Here is a 26,324-nt window from a genome sequence, read left to right on the forward strand (position 1 = left end):
CTATTATATGCCCTCAGACATATGCACTCCCTCTTTCTCTCTCTCTTTCGCTAATAAAAACAAATTGCATTTTGAGCACTTGTGGGGGGTCAAAAGGGGGAACCATGTCATTTGCATGAGGAAGGAAGGCTTCCCCCTGATTTTTGTTGATGCAGTCGGGCTGTGTCTATATAAGAAAACTTAAGATTCTCTGTTCTTCTCTCTCTCTTTCTCTCTGTCTCTTTTCTCTCTCTTTCTCTGCCTCTCTCTCTCTGTCTGTGGGGGTTGTTTTGGTTCTTTTTTGAAGTACTTTCTCAATTTCTGGTTGAACAATGTCCCAATAAAAGGGATTTTAAAAATAAAAAAATAAAAAATAAATCTCTCTCTCTCAGCAGTTTTTGTGTTCGAGTGAATCCTAACAATTCCACCTACCAGCAAAAGGGCTGAGAAGTTTTAATAGAAATATGAACATTTTAGATCCCTGTTTCAGCCTCATCATAAATTATAAAATCCACTGGATCTTACCTTACACAATCCACATCTTCATGAATCAGGTATAACACATTTATTACTACAGCATAGCAGCTTCATAAATCATTTATATGCAGGTTTGCAGAAATTCTGGTCATAGGGTTGACCTTTCGTCACGTGACCTATCTGTTATGCTACATTTGCGAATGGCATTTCACATACCTCACGCCATCTTCATAAAGCATGGCATTTGCCTATGAATGATTTATAAAGACGCTAAATCATGTTAGCTGAGACTGTAAATATGCCATGAGAGGGCTTCTTGTGAAATGCATAATGCATAATGTACAAGCCTAATGAGCAAAACTGCAGTTTAGGGTCAGAAGAGCCAAAAATAAAAAAATAAAAAAATAAGAAGAAGAAGAAGAAGAGAAAAAAAGGCTGTTATATGTTTTCAATCTTCAAGAGATTTCCAGTCTCGTGGGCTATTGGGGTGACGCATTTCTTTGATTTACTCTCTGAAGAATGGGCTTCGTTTATTCTCTTCAACACTGAAACCAGCGCTAAAGCAACGCGGCCTGCCACTCAAATGATTCCCCCCGTCCCTGGGCCGCTCTAACTTAAATTCACAATTCATTCAATAACGCTAATCTAATAATATAAACATTAGGATGTAAAATAGCGTTCATTAGGGGGGGCTTTGCATGTGCTTCAGTTATATTTCGCTGGAACAGCCCCACAGTTGGTGATATGTATCTCCGTGAAGATTTCGGCATCAGGTAAATGAAGCAATCAATCTTATACAGTGGTTCAGACAGAGCATATGCGAGGGAATTGCGTAACCCAAATCGCTCAGATGAGCGCCGCAGTAGCCTACCCTGTCCGTGTTACAATGTCGCCCTCTACTGGCACTCTGTGACCACAGGGCACGCTTCCTGTACAGACTATAACAAAGTAGGTTATAATATGGAAATAAATCTACTGGGCGACAATATATAAATCAGTTTGTTTTCCCATTGGCTGACTACAATTTTAACAAGCAATACTTCTTATGTTACAAAAATATCTGAGGTTTGCTTTTAAGGAAACCTGCTACGAGGTGAAAAAAATGGGGGTGGGGGGAGGGGTCATTATTTCAGGTGGAAGACATAAATCTGGACGAAATATGAATGAACCTTTCAAACGAACCCAAACCGGACTGCTCATACCACAACACACTCATTAAAATGTTTAGTGTTATCAGAGTTTATATTTTTCTATATAGATCAAATGTAGGCCACTCCATCCGTTTTGATTTCACACTGAACTGCGCACACGCGCGGAAAACAGCGGAAAAACAGAAGAAAGATAAACACATTTTTCAGTGAAACATTTCTTTATAAAATCATAACATTCGTAAAATGTCCAAGTGGAAAGAATGAGGGAGAACAGCTTCCGGGAAGAACACAACTGTCAGGTTTTTGGCTTGGTGTGAACGGACAGGGCAATCGGAGAAAATCCGAACAGTAGCATTTTTAAAATTTGCATATTTTGACTGTGATTGCTGTGAGAGATAACATAAGTCCATTAGTGACGCACATCAGTTTTGTCCCAACAGACACTAATGCTGCCAGAGGAATACAAAGGCACGTAAGAAACATACAAAACAAGTTTAGAGAACACAAGCAACAATATCATGTATTCCATGGCCAAACCAACAAACTAGGGACTTCACGTTTTTTTTTTTTATAGAAACGAACGAACAAGAAAGGCTTTTTTTGAAATCCCTGAATTTGTAGTTCTAATCTATCTGACTTTTAGACAAAAAAGATACAATAATAACAACAACAATAATAATTATAATAATACAGTAATATATAAAATTAAAAAACGCCAACATAACGAAATACATCTTTAAATGGAAGCCTGGTACATTCGCAAAAGCGAGTCTAACCCTTTTTTAAAGACCCCCAAAATTTCCTCAAGCTTTTGTCTAAAAAGACAATAGGCTACCGACAATAATAGCGATGAAAGCGTAGAAATACAAAATGAAGGACAAAACAAACACGTATTCCGAGTTATCAGATTAAGTTTTTTGTGAACAGCGATCTGGATCTGTAGGCTACTATAGTGTGAATTATCCGGCGTGTTCATTACAGTGCAGGGCTGATTAACACTGTGACAACCGAAGGGCTTTAAACGAGCTTATTCCACAAAGAAATCCCTGTTTTAAAATAAATGGTATAAGCATATTTGATAACAAACAACAAATTAAATTTTACTGAGTGCATCGAACTCGAGTTCTCGAATGTTTGTTTTAGCCTGCAAAATCTTTGATTCCGTTGACTTCCTGAGCTTTCCAGCACTGTGCTACATGGCTACATTAACACATCTCTCAACACTTTCAAATTATTACTGCATTCTTGAGTCATTGCAAATGTTAGTATTGCTATTACGCTCCAATTTCAACAAAGCACCTCTAAAAATATGAATTATGGCCATGGCTCCAAAATTTCTTTTTGTTAACACACACAAACCCACCTACACACACACACACACACACACTTTATACATGTTATGCTAAATATAGCTTTCATGGAAGAGGAGCACTGCTGATACACTCCCACTGGAAACTACACCAACAGAACACTGCTCCTTAATGTCCTTTTAGCTATGCATGGTTCTGTTATCAAAGTTGATTATCATTTTGATTTATATTTCATGTTATTCAAAAACCTTTCTTCCCCCCTCCCACATAATTTACCCAGCAGTCTGTAGATCATCTTGGTCGCTGTGATAAACTGAGATGAAAACTGCCTTCCTGTGTGACAACACACTCACCACTGAGAGACAGATCCCTGCCACAGAGACGGAATGGAGAAACTGGTTTTACTCAGTTCTACTGATAAAAATAGAGATTACACACAAGAGCCATATGGCCCTGCCAAATGGGATGAAGCCAGAATCTATACAAATGAGACACATTTTTGTTGTTTCTATTGCAATAAAAATGACCGATTATTCAAATTAGCCATACTTAATTATTATTATTAATAAATTCTGTTTGCCTTTTTTTAACCTTTCCTAATGTGAAGGGGAGGGATTAATCCATACTGCTCTACTTTGTAGTAGCACTTATAAGAACTCATCTGACAAAGGACGCACGCACACACGCACGCACACACAAAAAAACACACACACTATGTGCGCGCGCACACACGCACACACACACACACACACCGTGCATATATTGGTGTTGCCCGCTCAGACAGAGAATCTTTGATGGCTGTCTCCTTTTCATAGATTTGCCTGTGGTTTCCGAGGTGGTGTGGGCAGAGGAACCCGCCCGCACGCACAGTTATTGCCCTTCCCAGCATGCCCGTGGGCGGCAGGGGTTTGGTCCTTACAGAGTAGCCCTGAGTCTGTGATTCGCGTGAGTACCCCGGTCTAAGCTGGCGACTGAACACAACTATCTACTGACTTATACAAGATCCCTGCAGGTGTGTGCATGATGACTTTTGATTGAGTGTCAGTCCCTCTCTAGCATGAGGAACAGCACACACACCGATAATAGCCAGCGTCCTGCTGTCGACGTGGGTTCCTGCATGCAGGAGCTACTGCGTCTCTGTTGTACTCGCGGTTTTCTGTGCTGTCCAACACTGCAGACCCTTGAAGGGGCAGAAGCTGTCGCCAAAGGCAGAAACTTAAAATGGCGGCCATAAGGAAGCCATCAGAGTACAGCGGGAAAACCGGTGGGCAGGGGAAGGTGACTGTGGTCAGTTGGGGGAAAATATTGTTGGCAGGACTAGACCAGGGGTGCGCAGCTAGGGCTCCCCCAGAATGGCAGAGCCCGCAGCTAGTCTGCAGCTGGTGTGGCACCGTGCTTCTCCACACTGCAATCGATAAAACAAGTAAAAGAAAAAGCCCATCTCGCCTTGGCGCAACAGCATCATCCAATTGGCTGCACGTTCTGTCACAATTCAGCCAATGAGAAGATGCCAAGCCACACCCCGGTTTCCTGTATAACATGCATTTGTTCCTTGAATGGGTTGTTCACATGCTTGTTGCTGAGTTTGGCTGTCATTCCAAACTGTGACTATTCAAATTACCCAAAAACCACAGCTAAGAGGTCAGAGGGTGGGGGTGCAGGAGATCTGAGTCAGGAGTTCCCTCTCTGTGTCTGGGTTCTGGAAATCTCTTCAAACACAAACATTACTAAAGCAAGAATATGCAAAAAAAAAAGAGACATATATAATAGGTATACAGATATATATGGGCGTGTACATATGCCATAAGAAAACCAAAAAAAAATAGAAAAAAAAATGTGTCAAACAATGGCTAAGTAAATCAATTGTCAAAAGCATCAACAACATACGGTTGTCGTTTTAAGTTCTGGTGTTTTTCTTTTTTCAATAAGTGTTGTTTTTCCACCCCCTAGTGGCTCCCTGAAACATTGCACCTCAGAGAGGGCCCTGTGAGGAGGTGAGCGAGTGCTTCAGCGGGAGTCCTCGACTCGAAGCTGAAGCTTCTCCGCTTTGGCATTTCCTGCCTTTTCTTTCATAATGCGAACAAGACAGCAAAAGCAATAAAGAGCACTGTCTCTGTCTGAAAACGTCTGCGTCTGTCCTCTCTTGCCCTGTGGCCGCGAGTTTGAGATATTCTTTTTTTTTGTTGCTTTCGTTTCCTTTCCTGTCGTGCGTTTCTCAGCCTGGTATCTGCCAGGCATCTGTTCTCGTCCTTCCCCAGTCTTTTTTTTGGGGGGGGGTTGGGACTATGACAGAATGAGAAATAGGTCAGGGAGGGAGACAGGCACCGAGAATAAGCAGTGCTGGGTCTTTTTTTGGGGGGGGAGGGGGACGAGGGGAGGGGCTTTAACAGGAAGTCGCGCTTAGCCGCGCTGATCACTGTGCCCGGCCCGCCTGGCTCTTCCGGGGGGCCCCCGCGCCCTCGAGCGGCGCCAGCCCCCAGGCCTCCCCGTCGCTGTCCGCCCCCCTCTCCTCCTCCCCGTCGTCGTCATCGTCGTCCTCGTCCTCGTCCGGGTTGGGCTCCCCGCCGCTCTCCAGGGCCGCGCCCTCCTCCTCCTCCGTCTGGCGGGGCGCGGCGGCGGGGGGCGGGGCGGGGGGCGGGGCTGCCGCGGCGGCGCTCTCCCCGGGCTCGGGCTTGTCCTCGAAGGCCTCCGGGTTCTCCAGCATCTCGCGGATGAGCGGCGGCATGGGGCCCGGGATCTCCATCTTCAGAGTGATGGCCCTCTCCGCCCCTGCAGACGCAGACAAAACAGCGCGTCAGCACAACCACAACAAAAACAACAGCAACAACAAAATAACAACAACAACAAAACGACAACAACAAACGAACAAAAACGACACAACAAAAACAGCAACAAAATGACAACACACTAACAACAACAAAACAACAACATTACAACAACAAAAATGACAAAACAACAACAATAATAATATTGTTGTATTGTATTGTAAAATGCATTCACTCATTGTAGAACAAAAACAAACAATATAAAAATCACTATATGAGCATTGAACATTTTAAATTCAAAACCAAGCACTAAAAGCTTTGTAGTAAAAACATATTTGAAGAGACTCTGCATACAGTTCACAACCCTTTTCCCCAGAGTGGTACAAAGGGGATTTGAGATGTGCCTTCTTTTCATGTTTGCCATCTTTAATTTGTCCATTTCTCGTTTCCTCCACCCATTTGGAAGATCTGACTGTAGGTGTAACCCATTCCCATGGTTACAACGTCGCGTTTCAATACAGCACCGCTACTACTTCATTCTGCAGTCCGGCAGCCACGCCCCAGACTGGCCAGAGAGTCACCGCTAATCGAAGAGGATATGTGCCAATGGAAACCCTCCCTCGCGCCCTACGGCCAATCGCGTGCGAATCGGTGAGGCTGGCGGCCGCGGCGCTCCGACACTGACCCTTGGTGCTGATGCCGCGGAGGTCGGTGACCTTCATCAGCATGCGGGGGAACATGTGGGGCTTGTTGGGGCGCCGGCGCCGGGCGTAGATCTTCAGGGCCTCCAGGAGGGGCTCCTGCAGCCGGTCCACGCGCTGCGGCTCCTCCAGGTCCATGCGGTCTGAACGGGGGGACGAGGGGGGACACGGTCAGGAGAGGAAACCGCTCAACCGTGCACGGTCACAAGAAGGGAAGTCTGACCATTCACAACTCACAAAACTCATTAAAATTCACAAAAAATTTCATCAACGCGAGGTGATAAGAGTAATCATCCAATTACATGTAGTCATAGAAGAAGAAGCAGCCAGGCACGTGTAAAAAGAGAAAATGGCAAGGGAACGAATATAGAGCAATTACTGAGAGAAAAATAATAGTTACTACAGGAACACACCCAATAATTACGTTCCTGTTAACAGACACCGAACCTGATTCAACAAGGGAAAGATACATCTTATCATATACAGCTGTGAAACAAAACAGAGCTGTATGCAATAAGGAAAATAAATACCCTTATCTTGAATACATATATAATAAATGATATTAAAGGACTCAAAGCCAAATAAACATAACAGATAATATATCAGTCAGTGCCACTCGCAGAAATGAAGTTGCCTAGCAACAGTTGCGCCAATAAGCTACACTGCTTCGGTACACTGAGACAGAGGCGGCACAGGTCGCAGTACCTCCACAGATGAGGCAGATGGCGCTGAGGAGCCCCGTCTCCGTGTCGTCCATCTCCAGCGGCAGCAGCTGGCCGGCGAAAGCGAACACCAGGTCCGTGAGCGGACCGAAACCGGCGTTGTGCATCTGCGTGCGGTTGAGGGTCAGGCCGTCGGAAAAGGTCATGGTGTCCTGTTCTGGGGTGTAGCGGGTGCAGATCCGCAGCATCTGGAGGAGAGAAAGAGACAGAGAGAATGAGAATGAGACACAGTCACAACCCAAGCAAACAGCTAGCTTGTCCTGCTGAACACATTTCCATTTTGTCAGAGAGAGCAAGATAGAGAGAGAATGAGACGTATTGTTGTAAAAGAAATTGTAACATTACAGGTTTTCACTGCTTATCGTATACAATAGCCTAGATTATAATTATCCGCCGGTTGCAAATAACAAGGGCTGGTCAGTATCAGCATTCCATTCAAACTTCCGCTCATAATCCTTTAATTAGACCACTTCATTATTTGACATGACATTTTTGACAAAATAATGAGCTATTTATAAATAACGTTTCACTGTAATCCGGAACCAGAACTGGTTTTACAGCCGTTTATGTGAAGCCGGAATAAGTGGTTGGAACTAAGCCCCAGATATACATGGGGCCCTCCGGACTGCTGTTGTGTAGCCTACCCTCCTTCTGGAAATGTTCAAGCTGGAAACCAGTAAAAAAAAAAAAAAAAAGCCTATTAATTTTGCGTTCCATATGACTTCCTATAAATATCGTGTGATATATATTTTAATGCGTGCAGACATTTACGCTTGGTCTTTTTTTGAAATGTGAATCTTGTTATTTTGCGTTTTTATAAATCGCAACACAATCCTGTTAACTTTTACCACCGAGATAAATCAAGCGTAAGAGACCGTAAACCCAAATATCAAAATATTAACGCGGTTATATAATACTTCCTGCTACGCAGTAAACTTGTCTCGGAAAACACAATTTGAATTTGATTTCGAGACAGAGAGAGGAGAGCTAGCCTACTTCTCTTGGGAGAGAGACGGAATGTGGCTCCCCTCCGGCTTTAGCAACACTGTTTGTGCCTGTTGCCATAACACAAAAATAAAGACGATTTATGGCCCGTGGCTATTTTCACGTATATATGCCAAGCAGGCGTGAAATTGTGTTCCTTTCATAATTAATTCAGTTTATATTTGAGCTATTTGTTACTGGTTTATTACCTCAACGTATGCTTTGGGAACGCAGGGTATTTTTGTCATGCCGGGTAAAATAAAATGAAACCAATTTAATTAAACTAATTAAATTCCGAACTAATTTTTGTTTACGCTGATTTGAGAGAGGAACGCAAGAGCTCTTAGATGAATCAGGCTTAGGGTGAAATGCAAGGATAGGTAAAAAGACAACCTAATTAAAAAAATATATATATTAACGGTTTTGTACTGTAAGGAAACTGATTATTTGGTTCACGTGGAAACAGTTTTTAAAAGTATAAATGAAAGGGAACCGGAGAGGAATAAAACGGGAAACAGCCATGTCATATCACATCACGCCACTAGGTGTCAGTGTTGGTTCAGATGAAGCACCAGCAGTGTCCAAAGTAGTGAGAAAAGGCAGGGTGTCAGAGGGAGATGGCTAAAGGGAAGACGGGCAAAGGTACCAGAATGTCCAGGCAGGCAGACTTGAGCAGGGTGATCTGGTCTGCAATAGTGAGCGAGGTGAATCCCGGGAGGCGCTTGGCGAACTCGACGATCTTGATGATGCACTTGGTAGAGAGCTCACTGAACTTGTCCCAGAGACCCAGGTCCAACTGCACGCGATGGTCTGCGCTGGAGTTCTGAGAGAGAGACACAGAGAGAGAGGGAAATGCTCTTTGTAAGTATGCGTGTCTGCGTGTGCGCATGCTAGCGCGAACGCTTGTAAAGCGGTCGTGGTAAAGCCGCAGAGCACGCTGTGGGCGGGGCCTGAGACTCACGGTGGTGTATTTCCCCAGCTGGCACAGTGACGGGCAGGTCTCCTGGTGCGCTTTGCTCACTTTGTTGACCAGCTCCTCCAGCTCGCTGCTCAGCTCGTAGCTCTCCGGGGGGATCACCTCCTCCTTCACCTCCTTCTTCTTCTTGTTCCGGTCGTTCCGCACAGCTGAGCGTCGGGGAAACAGCGGGGGCTAATTTAACCGCAGCGCACCGGAGGGAGGAAGGTGGCGAGCGCGACCCGGGAGGCAATCGGGAGCGTTCTTTACCAACATGGGAAATGCCGCCTGACGCTATTTTGCATGCTATTTGTATGAATTCTATTGGTTTCATTGACGCTCAGAAGTCGCACAAATAGCGGAAACAAAAGAACTCCAAAACAACGCACTTTACCTCATGAAAAAACCAAACCTCAAATCTACCGTTGACCGAAAATAACTAATGAAAATGTATGTCAGTAGCCTACATTGTTTCACCTCTTCCTGTGCATGACCTATAGTAATGTATCAGTGCTTGACGCAAACATTTGTCCTGGTTTTAATTCACATTCATGATAAACACTGCAGGAACGCAGCCTTATTCAGTTCTTCGGTTTTGTCGTCTCGTAAAAAAACGATGTATTCTGAATGTGGACTGTACGTGACATGGGTGGAACGCTTCTGCAACACGACGCATTTGGAACAATAAATACATACAGACTGTTATTGTGATAATTTTGACCCCCAGTGAAACAGGAGCGTTCCCCGACCCTTTGAGAAGTCAGCTGGGCCGACGCCACTGAAACCGGACCGCTCTAATCCGGTCCTGTCATGGCGTCCCTCTCTCACTCTCGGCCGCCCCCCGTCTTCCCCCCCCCCCGCTGGATCTTCGGCCCTTTCTCCACGCCCCCCCCCCGGCCGCTGCTGTGTGAACCTAACCGCCGTGGGACCCCCCCCCCCCCTTTGCCACCCCCCTCCCCCCAACGCAACATCCCTCCTCCCCCCCCTTCCTTCCTCTCAGGATATCCAGTAATAGCGGAGTCGCCGAGCCATCCCCCGGAGCGCCCGCGCATCTCGCCCGGAGAAACACGCGTGCCCGCCGCTCCGCGCCACGCCACGCCACGCCGCGCCACGCCGCGCCACGCCCGGGCTCGGGACCCGCGGGCTGCGCTGCGGTGCGGTGCGGGACAGGGGGCGGGGACGCGAGGGGCCCGCCTTTTTAATAACGTCTGAAACGTGTTTTTTGAGTGAACGGCTTTCGCGATCGTCTCTCCGTCTCCCGCCAACTCGGCTCTCTCCGCCTGCGCATCAGAGAGCGCTTTTCTCTCCGTCAGAGAAGTGGCTGCGAGCGACCGAGAAAACACACAGATCCCGTGGTGTGACCGCGCGCCACGCTTCGCTTTGCCGAACGAGCTTTTTTAGAGTCATCTCGCTTCAAAAAAAAAAAGAATTTAATAAAATAAAACAATCACGAGGGCATCGAGGTCAGGTGGTCTGCTGCGGCGTACCTCACACAGAGCGATTTAAGTTGCTGTGGAAACGAGTGCAGCCGTCCTGATTCAGGAGAGCGTACCCCTCCCCCGAGCCCCTCCCTCCGTCCGCCCTCTTCAGCGGGAAAAGGAAATGAAGCGCGAGCGGCGCTAGCGAGCTGCGCTTCCCTGAGCGGAAAAGAGTGCCGTTTGGCCGCGGCGCCGGAAACAGCCTGGCCGCTCTCGCCAAAGCAGCTCTTTTTATTATTATTTTGTTTTTGTTCTGTCTGATGAGGTTCGGCCATTCGTAACCGGCCCTGCCTCTCTCGCCAGCTCAGAGCCACCCGCCGGACCGAAACCCCGCCTCCCCGGGCGCGGCCGAAGGAGGCCGACCGCCGCCAGAGACGGGTCGGCGTTCGGAAAGGGGGAACGTCGAAACAGTGGGGGGGGAGGGTGGGTGTGGCCTGTGGTTGAGGAAAAAACCCGACCCCTGCACGTGCATGCGTTCCCCATGCCCCGCCCCTTTTTTTGTACATTCCCCACGTCCCGCCCCCCCGCCCCGGTCGGCCCCGCCCTCAGGCTCTCACCTTCCTTGGACATGCCGACCTCGAAGCACTTCTGCAGCCGGCAGTACTGGCACCGGTTGCGGGTCACCTTGTTGATCTGGCAGTTCTTGTCGCGGTGGCAGGTGTACACCATGTTCTTCTGGATGCTGCGGCGGAAGAAGCCCTGGGGAACGCCCGGAAGGCAGCGCGGGGGAGGGGGGGAGAGAGGAAGAAGGACCGTCGACCCAAAGTTCATCCAGACATCCCCTGGCGATCAATCCCGCGTACTGAACACAGCATGGCGCTAACTGTTATCGACGGAACAGCTCATTACAGCGTTAGGCTAGAGTGGGGAGGGGGGGTGAGGTGGGGTGGGGTCAACTGCTAGTTTGACAGCAGGGCTAACTGACCCCCCCCCCTCCGGGTGCCGTTCTCTGACCCCGGTGAAGAACGGACCGTGAAGGGGAGCGGAGGGTCCCTGTCTGGGAGGGGGCGGGGTCCGGGTCGTTACCTTGCAGCCTTCGCAGGAGCTGACCCCGTAGTGGTAGCCGGAGGACTTGTCCTGGCACACGAAGCAGGGCTTGTAGATGCGCGGGGGCGGGGGCGGAGAGGGCGAGCTGGGCACCATCTCCTCCGAGCTCGTGCTCTGAGTCTCCACCGCTGCGAGGGGAAGGGAGGGGGGGGGGGAGATATTTTTAGCTATGTCATCATCTATGTCATGGTTCTTCAACTGTCATCTGATTCCTTTTTAAAACAATGCATTCCGACAAAATATTTTGCACATACCAGCCTATTTATAGGGCAAAGCAGAAACGAGGCGTGTACGTACAAAAAAAAAGAAAAAGAATATGCCTTCTTAAAATGTATATATACAAAGTCATTTGAATTTGAATCTCTCAGTGATCAAAGGCCCAAGTGCATGTCTCCAGTGGTAGGTGTCAGTTGGGCCACTAGTTTCATGGCTTAGCAACACAACTGGTCTGGTTGTGGAAATGCAGCGCATTTCAATTTGAATTTGAGAGAAAAGGGAGAGGGAGAGAAAGAGTGAGTCATAGAGCGAGTGTGATTGAAAGAAGGAGGCAGGGAGGGAGAGGGCGATGGATAGAGTTACTGAGAAGGGTGGAGAGAAAGGCAGAGACCGAGTTCAGGAGGGGGGGGGCGGGGGCTGGGTGAGAGAGAGAAAATGAAGGAGGGGTAGTTGAGATGGAGGGAGCAAGAGAGCAAGAAAAGAGAAGGGGAAAGATAACAAAACATCCATTTTCCGTCAAAATGCCCATTTGTAAAATGTAAAACTGCTATTTATTTGTGAGAGGGGGAGTGGCTGACAAGCTCCACTGCACCACGGGAATGTACCAGTGGATCAGAAAGAGTGAATCATAAACACAACAGAACTGAGTAACGCAGCCGAGCCAGAAGCGCTCTGGCCACAGCCACACGTTCTGCACTTCTCATTTACAAGAGTCACAAACCAGCCAGGGTGGAGTGGCTCTTACACAATACAAATATATCGCCATATATACAAACATATGCAGTAACACATTGAATTGTACATTTGAATACATGGAAGCAATCCAAATGGATTTTCAGTACCAAAATATTGGCATTTGTACTTAATAATACATTCCTTTGGCAATATTCAGATATAGCCCATTGAGATCCAAGCAGACATAACTGGAATTTAAAAAATATATATTTTTATATATTATTCAATACAGATCTCAATATTTTCCACTTCTTTCTGATTTAGTTTCAGTGGACTATATAACCAATTTAGACAAACAATGACTTATTTGACAAATAAGTCTGTGTCTTTCAGACATTGGTATTCGTAGTTAATTGTTGGAAATATATTCGAAATTGGCTTTCTTTGTTGCTACAGTCTGCGGTGTGAAAAGAAGCAGTTGGTGACACCGTGTGTTTTGGAGGAGAGCCGTGGATATCTAGACTCTCCCAAATCAGTGGTGGGGTTCGCAGCACGATCGCGGCCATTTCGAACTGGGGCAGAACTTGCAGCGTTCAGTTCAGTTGGGAGCAAAATTTGGACTTGCATTGTCACACAAAATGACAAATGCGGAAAACCTATTTTTGTTTCATGGGGGGGCGTGTTGGAGAGAGAACGACACTGAGAGGGGGATGAGTTACACATCATTGTCAGGTGCAGACAGACATGCAGATAGACAGACACACAGAGGGTCATCCTTTCTCTGGCTAAAGGCTACCCCCCAGGAAGAGAGCTGAGAGGCAAATATTTAGAGAGATCAGGGGAGGGCGGGACCGCTGAGTGACAACATGGAGAGAAAGAGAGAGAGAGAGAGAGAGAGAGAAGGCAAACAGTGGATTGATGGGCTGATAAGGCAGGCAGCCTGGCAGACTCACTGGTGTCAGTACCCCCAGCCCCCCCTCCCTCCCTCTCTCCCTCTCCCTCTCTCCCTCTCTCTCTCCTCTCCCTCTCTCCCTCCCTCTCTCTCTCTCTCTCTCTCTCCCTCTCTCTCTCCTCTCTCTCATACCCCTGCTTCCTCGTTCCAGTCCCGAGCCACCTGACTGGCTGCCATTGTCTCCTGTGGCTCTCCTGTTTATTTGGCTGCATTCTTTTCACGGTGAGACAAATGCGCCGGGGCTTGGCAACGCTGCCGAAAGGCCCTGCTGTCACGCGGCCGCCCGAGAGCGCCGAACCGGCGTGCAAAAGAACGAACGAATCGCGTGCGTGCATGCAGGCACACACAGACACCCACACACACACACTGATAACTGCACACGCACATATACACACACACGTCACACACACACCGATAACACTGATAACTGCACACGCACATATACACACACACATGTGCACACACACACACACACACCGATAACACTGATAACTGCACACGCACATATACATACACACGTGCACACACACACACACCGATAACTGCACGTGCACATATACATACACACGTGCACACACACACACACACACCGATAACTGCACGTGCACATATACATACACACGTGCACACACACACCGATAACACTGATAAATGTACACGCACATATACACACACACACACACACACGCACACACACCGATAACACTGATAAATGTACACGCGCATATACATGAACACGTGCACACATGCACACACTGATAATTGCACACGCACATATACACACATGTGCACACACACACATAAGCACGGGTATTTATATTCACCCGCACACAAAATGCAGCCAACAGATACATGCGCGTAGCCGGACGCCTGCACACAAAAAGCGCTAACACACAGACACACTCTCGCTCGCGCTCTCGCACACGCCGCACGGACGCGGTCTGCGGAGCCGGAGAGTGAGAAAGGAGCCATAAAGGAAACGGCAAACGCTACGACAGACAAACTGGGCCGCGCAAACCCGGCTCACATAAAACTCGGCTCTCACACGGACCCCCTGTTACTCTTTTCAACTTTCACCCTCGGTCACCCTCCCCCCTCCACCCCCCCCCCCCCCGCTTTCCTCTTGTTTCCTGGCCCTAAATTCCTCAGCGCGGCCCTGCCAGGTTTTAATAGAGGCCCAGGCTCGTAAGTCGGCCTATAAAGATGGTCCCACGGCGGGGAAGGGGGGCCCCGGCAGGCCTGGCCCTGCCTTTATTGGGACCCGGTCACCTCGGGCACCCTTTCACACCGTCGGCCACGGCCTCCGAAAGCAACAACAACAAAAACCTTAAACGCAAAGAAAACCCCAAATCCAAACTTTTACTGCTCTCCACCCCCTGCCACCTTCAAACAGAGTCAAGCCCAAATGCAAGTCTGACCCCCCCCCCCCCCCCCGCCCCCCCACAACTGGCCTGCTTTTTTAACAAGGGTGGAGAGACTTCAAAAAGAAAAAAAAAAGGCATAAAAGAGGAATCTAATAAAAACAGAGAGAGAGAGGAGAGAGAGAGGGACGAATAGAGGGAGAGAAACAGAGTGGGGGACGAGAGGACAGAGGGGCTCTTCAGGGTTAGAGTTTCCATAAAGCTCCAAACTTTCCCTGTCCTTCCATTAAGTCATAATAGTAAAAGGCCAAAGGACAAAAGAGGAAAACTTACACCGCCGTGTAATATACTAATGCTACTATGATTTTGATTACTTTGACTGCTTCTACTTCAACATAGAATAATAAGAATAATTAAAATCAACAAAATAATATGTAGCTTACTACTGCCACTACAACTATCACAGCTACTAATACAATTACTACTACTACTACTAACTAATAATAATAATAATTCTTATTATTACATTATTATTATAATAGTTGACAGTGCTTTAAATAGTTCTTCTTTACAATGCTCTGCTCTCCGGTGAGATTTTGGACAGTCAGTCTGACACTTCTGCACCAGCTCCTCTGGGTTTCCGAGCCTTTCCAGCACTGCGCGAGGTAACAGATGAAATTGGCCGTGGCAACCCGAGCCCTCTGGCACATCAATCTCCAGAGCCGCTCCCGGCTCAGGGCTCCCGAATCCCAGCTCCCAGCTCCCAGCTCAGGGCTCCCGGCTCCCGGCTCAGGGCTCCCAGCTCAGGGCTCCCGGCTCCAGGACCCATTTGCACGGCTGGCCATTTGCGTTTGGATAATGGGGCGTGGGGGCAGGACGGGACGGGGACGGGGACTGTGGGGGGGTCTGAGCCGAGGGAAATGCGCCGAAAGTCCACTGAATGAGGGGACTGCGTCTGGTGCCGAGACGAGCACACTGACTGACACAGAGTCCAAACAGCCGAAGGGTGAGGTGAGGATGGGTGAGAGAAAGAGAGAGACAGAGAGAGAGAGAGAGAGAGAGGTGAGGATGGTGAGAGAGAGAGAGAGAGAGAGAGGTGAGGATGGGTGAGAGAAAGAGAGAGAGAGAGAGGTGAGGATGGGTGAGAGAAAGAGAGACAGAGCGAGAGAGAGAGAGAGAGGGAGGGAGAGTGGGAGGTAGGGAGAGGGAGGGATACAGCAAATAAAGTGAGACAGGGACTCTGCATCCATCAGGATCTGTCCGTGGCTCCAGTCGGAGCCTGCCTTTTAAACAATGCTCCTCCTTGCGCAAACACGGCGCTTGCGGCCTCTTTCCGAGCGTCAGTCCACACCTGAGCGCTGAACGGGGTCTGTAACTCGACGCCCTCGGCCCCCCCGCCGCCAGACCCATCCTGCGGCCTCTCTCCTCAGCTCCTCACTGTTTGGAAAATAAAGCTCCCGGAAACCCGAGGCCTTCCTTATCAGCCGAAGCCTGGGACTCCATTTGCATGACAATCCCCAGCCCTGAAGCTGAAAGTGGAGAGTCGGGGGGAGGGACTGAGGGGGGCGGTGGGGGGGTTTTGTGTGCGAGCCCGGGGGTAAAGGAGGCCCCGCATGGTGCGGTTCACCAGCGGCCGCTGCTTATTTCCCCCGGCCAGCGCGTGTCGCTTTACTCTCAAGTTCCTCTTTCGATGGCCTCTGCGCGGCAGTGGTGAGATTACAGCCGGGCCTGTGCTGATCCCCGCTGTGGCACGCAGCGAAGGCCTCTCCCCTCCCCTCCCCTCCCGGCTCTGACCCGCGCGCTCTCCTTCCCCTCCGCCCCGGGACCGGGGGCCAGAGGCCGGGGGCCCCGGCTCACCCACACCGAAGGGCCGCGAAGCCCTGAAGCCTTTCGGCCCGGCAGGCTGGCCCACACCAGCGGTTTACTAAACTTTTTAACACGTTCTGTAGTCTTTATATGCAAATCCAGCAACGGTCTGCACACCGTCACAAGTAGGCCGTGTTCTGATATTGGTGAAAGGGCCTCGTTTATCTGAACTGGGAGAAAAGTTCAGGTTTGCCAGTCCAGTTTTTTTTTTTTTTTAAGTTGTCAAATGCCTGACAAAAGAAGTCAAAATTAAGGCCAATGCCCTACACAAAATGTGTTTTGAAAAAATAAAAGATGAAGAAAATAAATTAAATGTTTCTGAAACAAACTAGCCACCAATGAAGCACAAATATGGCTATTTCCTGTCACCTTGCTATTTTGGCTCAAAATGTTCAAGCAAAATTGGCATGACTATATGGAAATATGTAAAAACTTCAACTGAAAGTTGACTCGTTTGTTCAAACAAAATGAATGATGATTCAAGACTTTGGCTGAATAGATTCAAACCTGGAAACCCTGCACAGCATGAGAATGTAAATAATTTAAATCACCCCTGTGTTCTCTCATTGGTTATTTTGAATGTACTCAGGTACTACACGTGGATTTTAAAACAGGCATGGCAATTATTAGAACAAAACAACAGAGTAATTAATGCGGCATTGACTGCCGTCAGCCATAACATTATTGTCGAATCTCTTGCGGCATACATCTCAAATGACCCCCAGGGCTTGCTTTTAAGCCAGGTTGCAAATCGATGGTGTAAATATACTGCTTTCAAAGATTATTTATACATACCGGCAGGCAAAAGGCACCTGAGGGGTCCTCAGCAGTCTAATGCACAATTATCCCTTCTAACTAAAGCTTGGAATTCTCTGTACGTTTTTCAGAGGAAAGAAATAAATACGGTAGCAATCGGATTGTTCAAATACTTCAAAAGTCTTTGATGTCCATTACAGCGGACCAAGCACATGACCAAAACTTGGTCTGTGTACTTTGTGTGATTTACAAATGCCTGGCGTGTCAAATATTTACAGTATTTTATCATATCTATTAGCTTAACGGACACTTTGAGTACTTAAAATATGACATGTCGCCGATTTATACGGCTGAATATTTAGTGAAGCAATTCGAGTTCAGCTCTTAGCTCAAGCATACAACAGCGGTACCTGGGAAACACATTAAGTGTTGGGTTGTTAACACAGGTCTTTCTTTATCCACTATAATACAGTACCTCCCTAGCCTTTCTATAGAGACAGTGTGGGAGGCTTTTAAAGAATTGTGGTTCGCAGACAGTTTTGACGGTCTTTCCGCAGTGAATGCGTCTCTTTGTTCACTGTTCGTGGTTGTGTCGCAATAGTGTGACAGCATGCTCTAGAGTTGCAACTATTTCTTCACAATGAAGAAAAGTTCTTTTCTTTGTCTTCGCCGCACAGCTGTAGGTGTGTCTGGTACGTAGGTGGACCGCGGCCGTGGAACCGATTCTGCGCGGTTCCGTAATGGCAGCGTTCTGGTCAGCGGCTGTCCCGCAAGGTCCCCCAAACGCCCTTTACTCCTCAGCAGTGTGCAAATCGAGGTTTGAGAATTTGCGTGCGTGCTCGTGGGTGTGGCTGTGTGTATGTGAACGTGTGTGCGCGCGCTTTTGAGTTTCTTGTGCGTACGTGTTTGCGCGTGTACACAATCTATTATTGTTCCGTGTTAGGTTAACTAACAGGGTTTATACGAGTTCACGAGGTATTCAGTGCTATAAATGGTATGCATCAAATAACATAAATTACACAATTTGGCAGTGATTATAACATACCTTTCACATACCTGTCTGTACATCAGTATATAATGCATATACACATATATATATATATATATATATATAAAGATGTTTCTGCTTCTCTTTACCCCATTGGCACAGGATTTATATTTTGCTTTAGCCACTTTGCCAGGAATGTTACGAATGTTAGATTGCTAGAAGCTGCTAGGTTCTCAGAATGCTGCGTTCTGTGAGGCGCGACGTTCGCAGAGTGCGCTGGGCGACGCAGCGCCCCGCCAACGCGTTTCCCGTGCCACTTTCGCAACGGCTGAGCCCGGGGCGGGGCACTTCCCCCCCGGCCCGATTTCTCCCGCAGCAGCGTGTGCATCATCCCGGGCTGTCTCGCCACACGCGTCTGTCACCCACCTGCCCTCGCTTCCTCTTTCGTCAGTCACTTCCTCCCCTGAGCCTCCCTTTTTTCTGCGCCTCTGACGAAGGGCGCGGTGGCGTGTGGAAACAGGTAGAGGGGAGGGTGCCGCCGCTGGCCCTCGGAAACGACGACATCACGCGGCGCTTGCTCGACGCTTGGCTTCCACGAGTGCACTTCAGCATGAGCGTTAGCTTTAGCATGAGCGTTAGCATGAGTGTTAGCTTTAGCATGAGTGTTAGCTTTAGAATGAGCGTTAGCTTTAGCATGAGCGTTAGCTTTAGAATGAGCATTAGCTTAAGTCTCCCGAAGGTACGATGGCCAAAACTCCTAAAAACTTGTCCCTTGACTCTAGTCTGGACGGACGTGTTAGCGCGTCACAGGTGGGCAAACGGCCACGATGCCCACCCACCCACCCACCGGCCAGCGGGGGCTGCTCTGCAGACAGGAGAGGTCGGAGAAGCCCCCGGGCTGACCCCGCCCATCAGGGTCGGAGACCACGCCGTGCGTCGGATGGGTGAAGAGGGAAAGCGCTAGAGAGAAGTGAGGAGATACGGTGCTGTATAGACCACAGAAGCGCCATTTTGACAGCTGTGTGTGAGCTCATTACCTGAACCCCCCCCCACACACACACACACGCACACACACATCCCCCTACCCCCCCTCATCCCCCTGCCTGAACCGTAAAGGGGAGGAGCTCTTCCTGTCGCTCCGCGCTCCCCTTTGAAAGGACCTGTGATAAAACAGACTCCAGGTCCAGGATATGGCTCAATAAAAGAAACACCAAACAGGCCAAGGCAATCCACACTAAGGAAAAGTCCCCCCCCCTCCCCCAAATACCACCTCGTCACAGACACACGTGACCCCCCAACAACCATGCACTGTCACACTTGGACACACATTCACAGAGAAACATCTGTAGACTATAAAAGATGACCAACGACACAAAAAATCAAAGAAGAAGACACAAACACGTGCACACACTTTAAACCTGTGAGGAACGTAACCGGTCAAGAAGCTGACAGGACCAATCACACAGAGACTCCCTCTGTCCACAGCTGTGTCCTGCCACTCACACCTACGTGTTTATAGTTCTGAATGCACTACCTGTCTTGGGACATTCCTTCAATCAATATCCTGTTTCCCCCACACCAGACACCCCCCCCCCCCCACCAACCGAAAAAGTGCAATAATGCCAGGTGTGTAATTTCAAAGCTTAGTGTCCCTGATTCCCACTGAATATCGCAACCAATAAACCAATGAAAGCATTTGTCCCAGGTTGACCCAGGCCAAACCCCGACCGGACATTTTTTTTTTTACCAACCAATAATCTCCTGATTGGGGTAAACTGCAAAGTGTATTCTTGAATTTGTCTCATTCTCCTTTGTGTATTTACACAGAGGGTGCAAAGCATGATGGGAGCTACTTCATTGATGATGGTTACCTTTACTGAAGAATGAAACGTGTAGGAATCTGCAGACCAAGAGTTTCATTTGAACATGGGGACAATGGGATAGAGGGGCAGGACAGTGACGGCACTTACTTGCAGGCTAATTTTATTTTATTTTGTGGAATATTCCAGAATGAGACAGTGTTGTGTTAACGAGTCATTGGGGAAAGCATGCACATGCATGTCTTTGGTATGGGACAGGAAGGAGAGAAAGAGAAGGGGGTGCCCTCTTAAAGACAGGTTGTTAAAATCAGGATTGCCCCCTCATTTGTCAGAATGAATACAAAGCAGTCTTTCTTTACAGTGCCTCATAAACCCCCTTTCTTTTTTTGATGAAGCAGAGTCAACATTTGGCTTCAGGGCCCCCCTCAAGTACACCCCACAAGGGTCCACCCACCCCCCTCTCCTGTTTCTGCACAACACCGTCCTGACAAAAGGCCTTCCTGCCTACCTCCCCCCCCCACCCTCCTCACACACACACACCCTAGACATAGTCCTAGCTCTTGCCCTGTCTATAGCCATGGTCCTTGTCCTTGCCTTAGCAGTAGGCTCAGCACTAGCCCCATACCCTAACCTCAGTGCTAGCTGTAGCACAATAACTAGCGCTAGCCCTATAGCCATAGCACAAGCCCTAACCCTAGCACAAGCCCAGAAACACAAGTACAAGCCCTAGCCCCGCAGTACACATCTTCAGTCCTGGAGGGCTGGTTGGCCAGCTGGCTTTTTCCCCCCAACCAATTGCCTTTAATTTAGTCTTCTGACAACTATAAACTATGCTGATTCACTCATATATTGAGTGGAGTAAAATCTTTAGAATACACTTGCAGTCTGCAGCTGTAGCTGGTACTTACATAAATGTCAAGATATGATTGAAGTAATAGGATAATTAAGAGCAGAAGTTGCCAAAAAAAATCCTGTAATAGATTAGCCCTTGATGTGCACTCCTGCCCAAGTCTTAATCCTTACCCCAGCTTTAGCCTTAGCCTTAGCCCTAGCGTTAGCGCTAGCAGTGGCTCTGCCCCCTCCTCCGTCTCCGCATCGGAAAGGAAAGCCCTGCCCCCAGATGCACTGAGCCGGAGCGGAAAGCCTGGTCGGCGGGGGGGGTGGGGGGGGACGGAACAGGGCGGGGGGGATTAATTAAAAGGATTGGGACCACCCGCTGGAGGAATCCGGCTAAGCGAGGTCCTAATGAGATCCGTGTCCGAAACCGCGGCGATATGATGGAGGCTCGGGCGACATCTGGCCACGCGTAGGCTGGCAGCCGGAGTACCCAGGATCCCGCGGGGCGCGCTGCCGCGGGCTTTATCGGCACGGCGGCAGGGCCGCGGCGGGGCGGGGCGGGGCGCGTGCCGGCGCGCTGCCGCTCGCCTAGCGATAGCCGCGCGGCGCGCTCAGCTTCGGCCACTAAGCAGCGTTCACCTGCTTCCTGCCCCGTGCGTCCAGCAGCCTGACATCCAAGCAATGTAATATCTGCGTCGCTTTTGCTTTCTCTCACTTTTACTCACTCACTCTCTCTCTTTCTCTCCCAACCTCTCTCTCAGCCTCCAACAAATGATCTCTCTCTCTCTTCATCTCTTTCTCTTTCTGTATGTCTGTCTACGTCTGGTGCTGCATCCTCCCCTCAGAAATAGAAACCTCAAATTCTGCCACTTCTCTTGAAGAGGCCGGTTAAACCAACATAGAAGTTACCCCTCCCCCCCCACTCCCCCCCCCCCCCCCCGGATCTCCCCGGACCCCAGTGTGCCCCGTCACTACACCGCCATGTGCGTCACGTTTCACTTCAAAAAGAGGAAATAAAAATTTAAAAAAAGCAATCGGAACCAATTTCAAAGAGTGCCCGGGCGTCAGAAGCTCTGCGTTCCGCTCCGGCCCCACCCCCGAGCCGACCTGCCCCCCCCCCCCTCCCCCCCGCCAAACCGCAGCCTGCTAGCGCTTCCTGTTTTCGCCCTATCGTGCGGATTTGTGGTCGAGGGTTCGAGCGACCCGTTGAGTTTCCCTTTCACAGCCAGGCCCACCAGAGCTACGATTCTTAGCAAAACACCCGCAAGGGCAAATCGTGACTCTGGCCCTTAGGTGACGGAACGCGGCCCGATCTGGTGGATCGTCGGGGGAAAGCAGAAGAGCTCTTCCTCTCCGATAAGGGAAGCGAACGCGGGGCGGCTGCGAGCAGGCACCGAGGATGGTAACTCAGAAAAAAGGAAGGAAATCATTTGTCATCTTTCTCACCCGTATCTGGGGAGAGCTTGCATCAGAGGCTTTCAGATTTCCGCCAGAAGCCATTACACCTACGGCCATTTCTCGTAAAAGGCAGGTTAACCTGCCACCTCGTACGCAGCCTTCATCAAAGGGGCTGGCCTTCCCAATACAAGGCAACGTGTCACATTGCCACAGACTTCCGTCCTTGCAGAAAACAATTGCGGTAATGCTGGCATTTTGATCTTGGCACACGCGTTTCTGAAATTGCGCGTGCTGCATTGCAGATATTTGGCAGCGATGGCGCACGCACGCCCCTCACCTCACTCCCAGCGTCACATGCGGGAGGGCCAATGAGACGACACCAACTCTGACTTAGGACAGAAGTAAATCGCAGAGAGACTCCCGGAGGTACTCTGCGCGCAGAGGAGACTGCTGTCCCAGTGAAGCGTCCACACAGCACAGCCTCGTAAAAGACGCGCACCAGGGACGCTGTCCATTCCATTTCCAATTCGGTTCGTTTCGCAAAACGAATCGAAATTCCGTTCACAAACCTGAAAAATCCCTCAGAACATTACAGGCGTTTTTTTTTTCTCAGTTCCGGAACAGAATTTCACCCAATCCTGTTAATCTGCTGAACCGAACGTGCCAATCGGCCGCAGCCCTGCTCGCACGCGGAGCAGCGCTCACGACGCCGGACCCGTCTTTTCCGTCCCCGCACCCTCGCGCGCCGCTCTCCCGCGTGGTTTGGGAGCGACGCGCGCCTCGGTCTGAGACCCGGCCCCCCCATGAGTCCTCACCTCCTACTTTCCACCCGGAAAAAACACCCAGCGCTCCGCTCCCCAGGACGAGTGCACGTTTCCTCAGCAACCAGCAAGCGCAGTTTTAAACAGAAGCTGCGCGTACGCTAACAATGCTAACAATGCTAACAATGCTTTGCTTTAACCCTTTGAAGAGTAGTTTTTCAGTGTTCTAGAACTCCATTGCTTTCACTCACCAGTAGTGATTGTTAAAAAAAAACATTCTAATCAGACATTTGTAGAAACATTAGACAGTCTGTGGGACAAGCTACATTAGTTTGACAAGGTCATGCCAGATTCTGACCTTCTGTAACAGGACACCCAGGTCTAACTCCTCCAATTACCTGCTATCAGATACTGTTAAACTGCCTAAACGGGTAGAAGGAGCTTGAAGTCTCCACACTGAGACAGAGGTGGTTGTGACAAGCACAGGGTCCGTTTGGATGGCCAACTTAAAAAAAAGAAAAAAAAGAAAACGGAATCTGCTTCAGGAAGGCAGTGGGAAAGGATGGAGGGGGATCACAGGACAGAAGACAGCGCAGCCAGGAATCGAACCCCTGGTCCACACGGCAGGGTTCGCGTACGGAGCTACGGGCCGCCTCGCAAGGTCTGGAACGGAGAAGCGAACCCTGCGTAACCGGACCTGTCTCTGTGGGACGGCCCTTTCCGCGGCGCGGCGGCAGACCGAGGCGGTGGCGGCGATGGCGGCGGCGAGGCTCTCTGAGGAGCCGGCCGACGGTATTCGCAGTTCCCCCGCCCGCTGGAGGGGAGCTATAAACTGCCCTTACAGCTCGGGCCCGAATTCCATCAGCCAACTGTGAAATCTCACCGCCGGGCGCCCCCAAGTGCCCCGCCTTCCTCCGTCTGTCTCTGTTTTTCAATTCAGAAAACTTTATCGGCATGAGCTCTCAATGTACTGCCAAAGCTTTACAAAAAAAAAATAAAAAAAGAAGTATTTATAAAAATGAGGTACTGTGTGTGACAGAAATGATTTTACACTACTGTATGTAACACAATGTGACATCTCATGAGCTAATATCTACATGCTCAAGACAGGGGGAAAATATTACTTTAATTATTTAATAAATGACTTCTGTGAATGGCGTGAGAATAGTGTGCTGGTGTTTAAGCAGTTTCATGCACTGTCCCCCATGCTTGTGGTCTCTCCCTCTCTTTCTCATTCATTCACTCGCTCTTTCTCTCTAGTTATCCAGGAGGCATAGAACCTTCACCGTTTAAATGTCCAAGGTAGGCATTCATGACACACATCCGCGTTTGGAATCGTGTGCTGGGCTGAAGCCTCTCTAACTGTCCTCCAAAACGGACCCGCCCCCTTTGCCGAGTCCCTCACACTAATCCCGTACTGGCGGGGACTTCCAGCCCCGAACCTGTTTCCCCCGCTGGATCCGGCCGTTGGGCTTCCGGCCGGCCTCTTTCCCTGCACGTAGGCCGCGCAGCCTCGACTGCGAAAAGGCGGAAGGCTTTTTTTTTTTCGCCGAGCAGCGCGAGGGACGCAGGGGGAAACAGCCGGTCGACGGCAGAAGATAAATTAGCGCGCGATTTGACGATTGGCTGAAACCTATAAAGCCAAAAAAAAAAACTTTAAAAACCTCCAGGCTAAATCCGCCTCATTCTTTCCATCCCACTCCCCTACCCCCATTACATCCCCCCATCACACCCCCACCCCCCCCATTACATCCCCCCATCACACACCTCCCCACCCCCACCTCACCCTCACTGTCTTTTCTCAGTCCTGTCCCCAAAGGCATTCTAATCTCTTAATTAGCTCTTTTGTAATTATAATGAAATAATTAAAGACATCCATTAAGGCAAATGGATGAGGCAGAATGGGCCTGCTGTGGGCAGTAGAAGTCTGTCTTTCTATGCCTGCTGCACAGTGCCATCTTTTTACTCCTGGGGTGGGGGGATGGGGGGGTGGGGTGGGGGGGGGTTGGGTTAATTGCCCAGTCAGTGTCAGTGATGGAAATGTTACCCCGACTTCATGCCACCCTCTCTGTCTTCACCGGGGTTTATATTAAATCCATTCCATTAAATCCATTCAATACACGCCGTACATACACAAACTATTCAAGCGGGTTGAAGACTAAACACACCGTCCAAAACGAGTTAATATTCACTTGAAAAGGAAAGATACAGCCCAAAAAAACGAGAACTACCTCGAACAAAGCTAATAATAAACAAACATTCAAGAAGTTATATTTTGCGTCTCAACCGTCAGCGTTTGGAAATGTCACACAGCAGATTTGTCTGGCGGTCGTAGATTAGACAGAGTTGCTGTGGCGCGTCTGAACGCAGCTCAGCTTCACTCTCTGGCCCGCCGCAGTGCCAGCGGCCTCTGAAGGCCTTCTCCATTAAAAGCCCTTTTTGGGAGTGTGTCCCCTCACAATGGCCTGGCCAGACCACCACCACCAGGCACCCTGACATTGGGCCCGGTCTGCAGCCTCGGCCTGACCTCTGACGTCGAGCGGGACGAGGGTCACGGGCTTTCAGCGGCCGCGCCCCGAAAGAAGGGGGAACAAAAAAGAGAACAGGACAGGAAAGCTGACCACACCTCAGGGTCCTTGAGACCGTAATACCCCCCCCGCCCCCCCCCCCCACCACCGGACCTACACCGGTGGCGGTTTCCGCGTAAGACCAAACACCGAGAGGGCACTGTCCAGTCACCTCTCCACAGCTTTTTTTGGGGGTTTTTCATGACATCACATTCTCATGACATTACAACAGAACCGACGGGAATCTAAAAACGAGAACTGCCAAAACCCAGCCCCGCAACAGAAAAACACAGCGCTTTCTGAACGCGTGAACGGAACGTGAAAAAACGAACTCGTGCGACGGCAGGAAACTTAACAGGCCGGCGACGATCGGCCGTTTTCGCACACGCCGCGTTTTCATCGCCACGCCGAGTTATTTCCCTTGTAAAGCGCTCTTATCGCTCCACGGCGTTTCTGTCTGGAGGAAGCCAGACAGGGGAGCGTTAGACGCCGACGCCGCTTGCCAACACAAATGCGCTGCAAACACCCACTGCTAGCTTTGCATGAGCTCCGCGCCCC

At 49.4% G+C, this 26,324-nt stretch overlaps 1 protein-coding gene across 2 annotated transcripts in view; it reads right to left on the bottom strand.

The window, feature by feature from the left end:
• Positions 1 to 1,806: 1,806 nt before the first annotated feature.
• Positions 1,807 to 26,324, bottom strand: part of LOC135237393 (retinoic acid receptor gamma-A) — a 57,083-nt gene continuing 32,565 nt past the window's right edge. For both annotated transcript variants that reach the window (XM_064304525.1, XM_064304526.1), the window contains 7 exons: positions 11,549 to 11,697; positions 11,080 to 11,221; positions 9,051 to 9,214; positions 8,736 to 8,912; positions 7,089 to 7,293; positions 6,368 to 6,526; positions 1,807 to 5,686 (listed from right to left, as the gene is read on the bottom strand). In XM_064304525.1, coding sequence (XP_064160595.1) covers positions 5,331 to 5,686; positions 6,368 to 6,526; positions 7,089 to 7,293; positions 8,736 to 8,912; positions 9,051 to 9,214; positions 11,080 to 11,221; positions 11,549 to 11,697 — 1,352 coding nt within the window. In that variant the 3' untranslated portion in view covers positions 1,807 to 5,330. The remainder of the gene's footprint in view (positions 5,687 to 6,367; positions 6,527 to 7,088; positions 7,294 to 8,735; positions 8,913 to 9,050; positions 9,215 to 11,079; positions 11,222 to 11,548; positions 11,698 to 26,324) is intronic.

This window comes from Anguilla rostrata, chromosome 13 (assembly GCF_018555375.3).
Source record: "Anguilla rostrata isolate EN2019 chromosome 13, ASM1855537v3, whole genome shotgun sequence".
Lineage (NCBI taxonomy): Eukaryota > Metazoa > Chordata > Actinopteri > Anguilliformes > Anguillidae > Anguilla > Anguilla rostrata.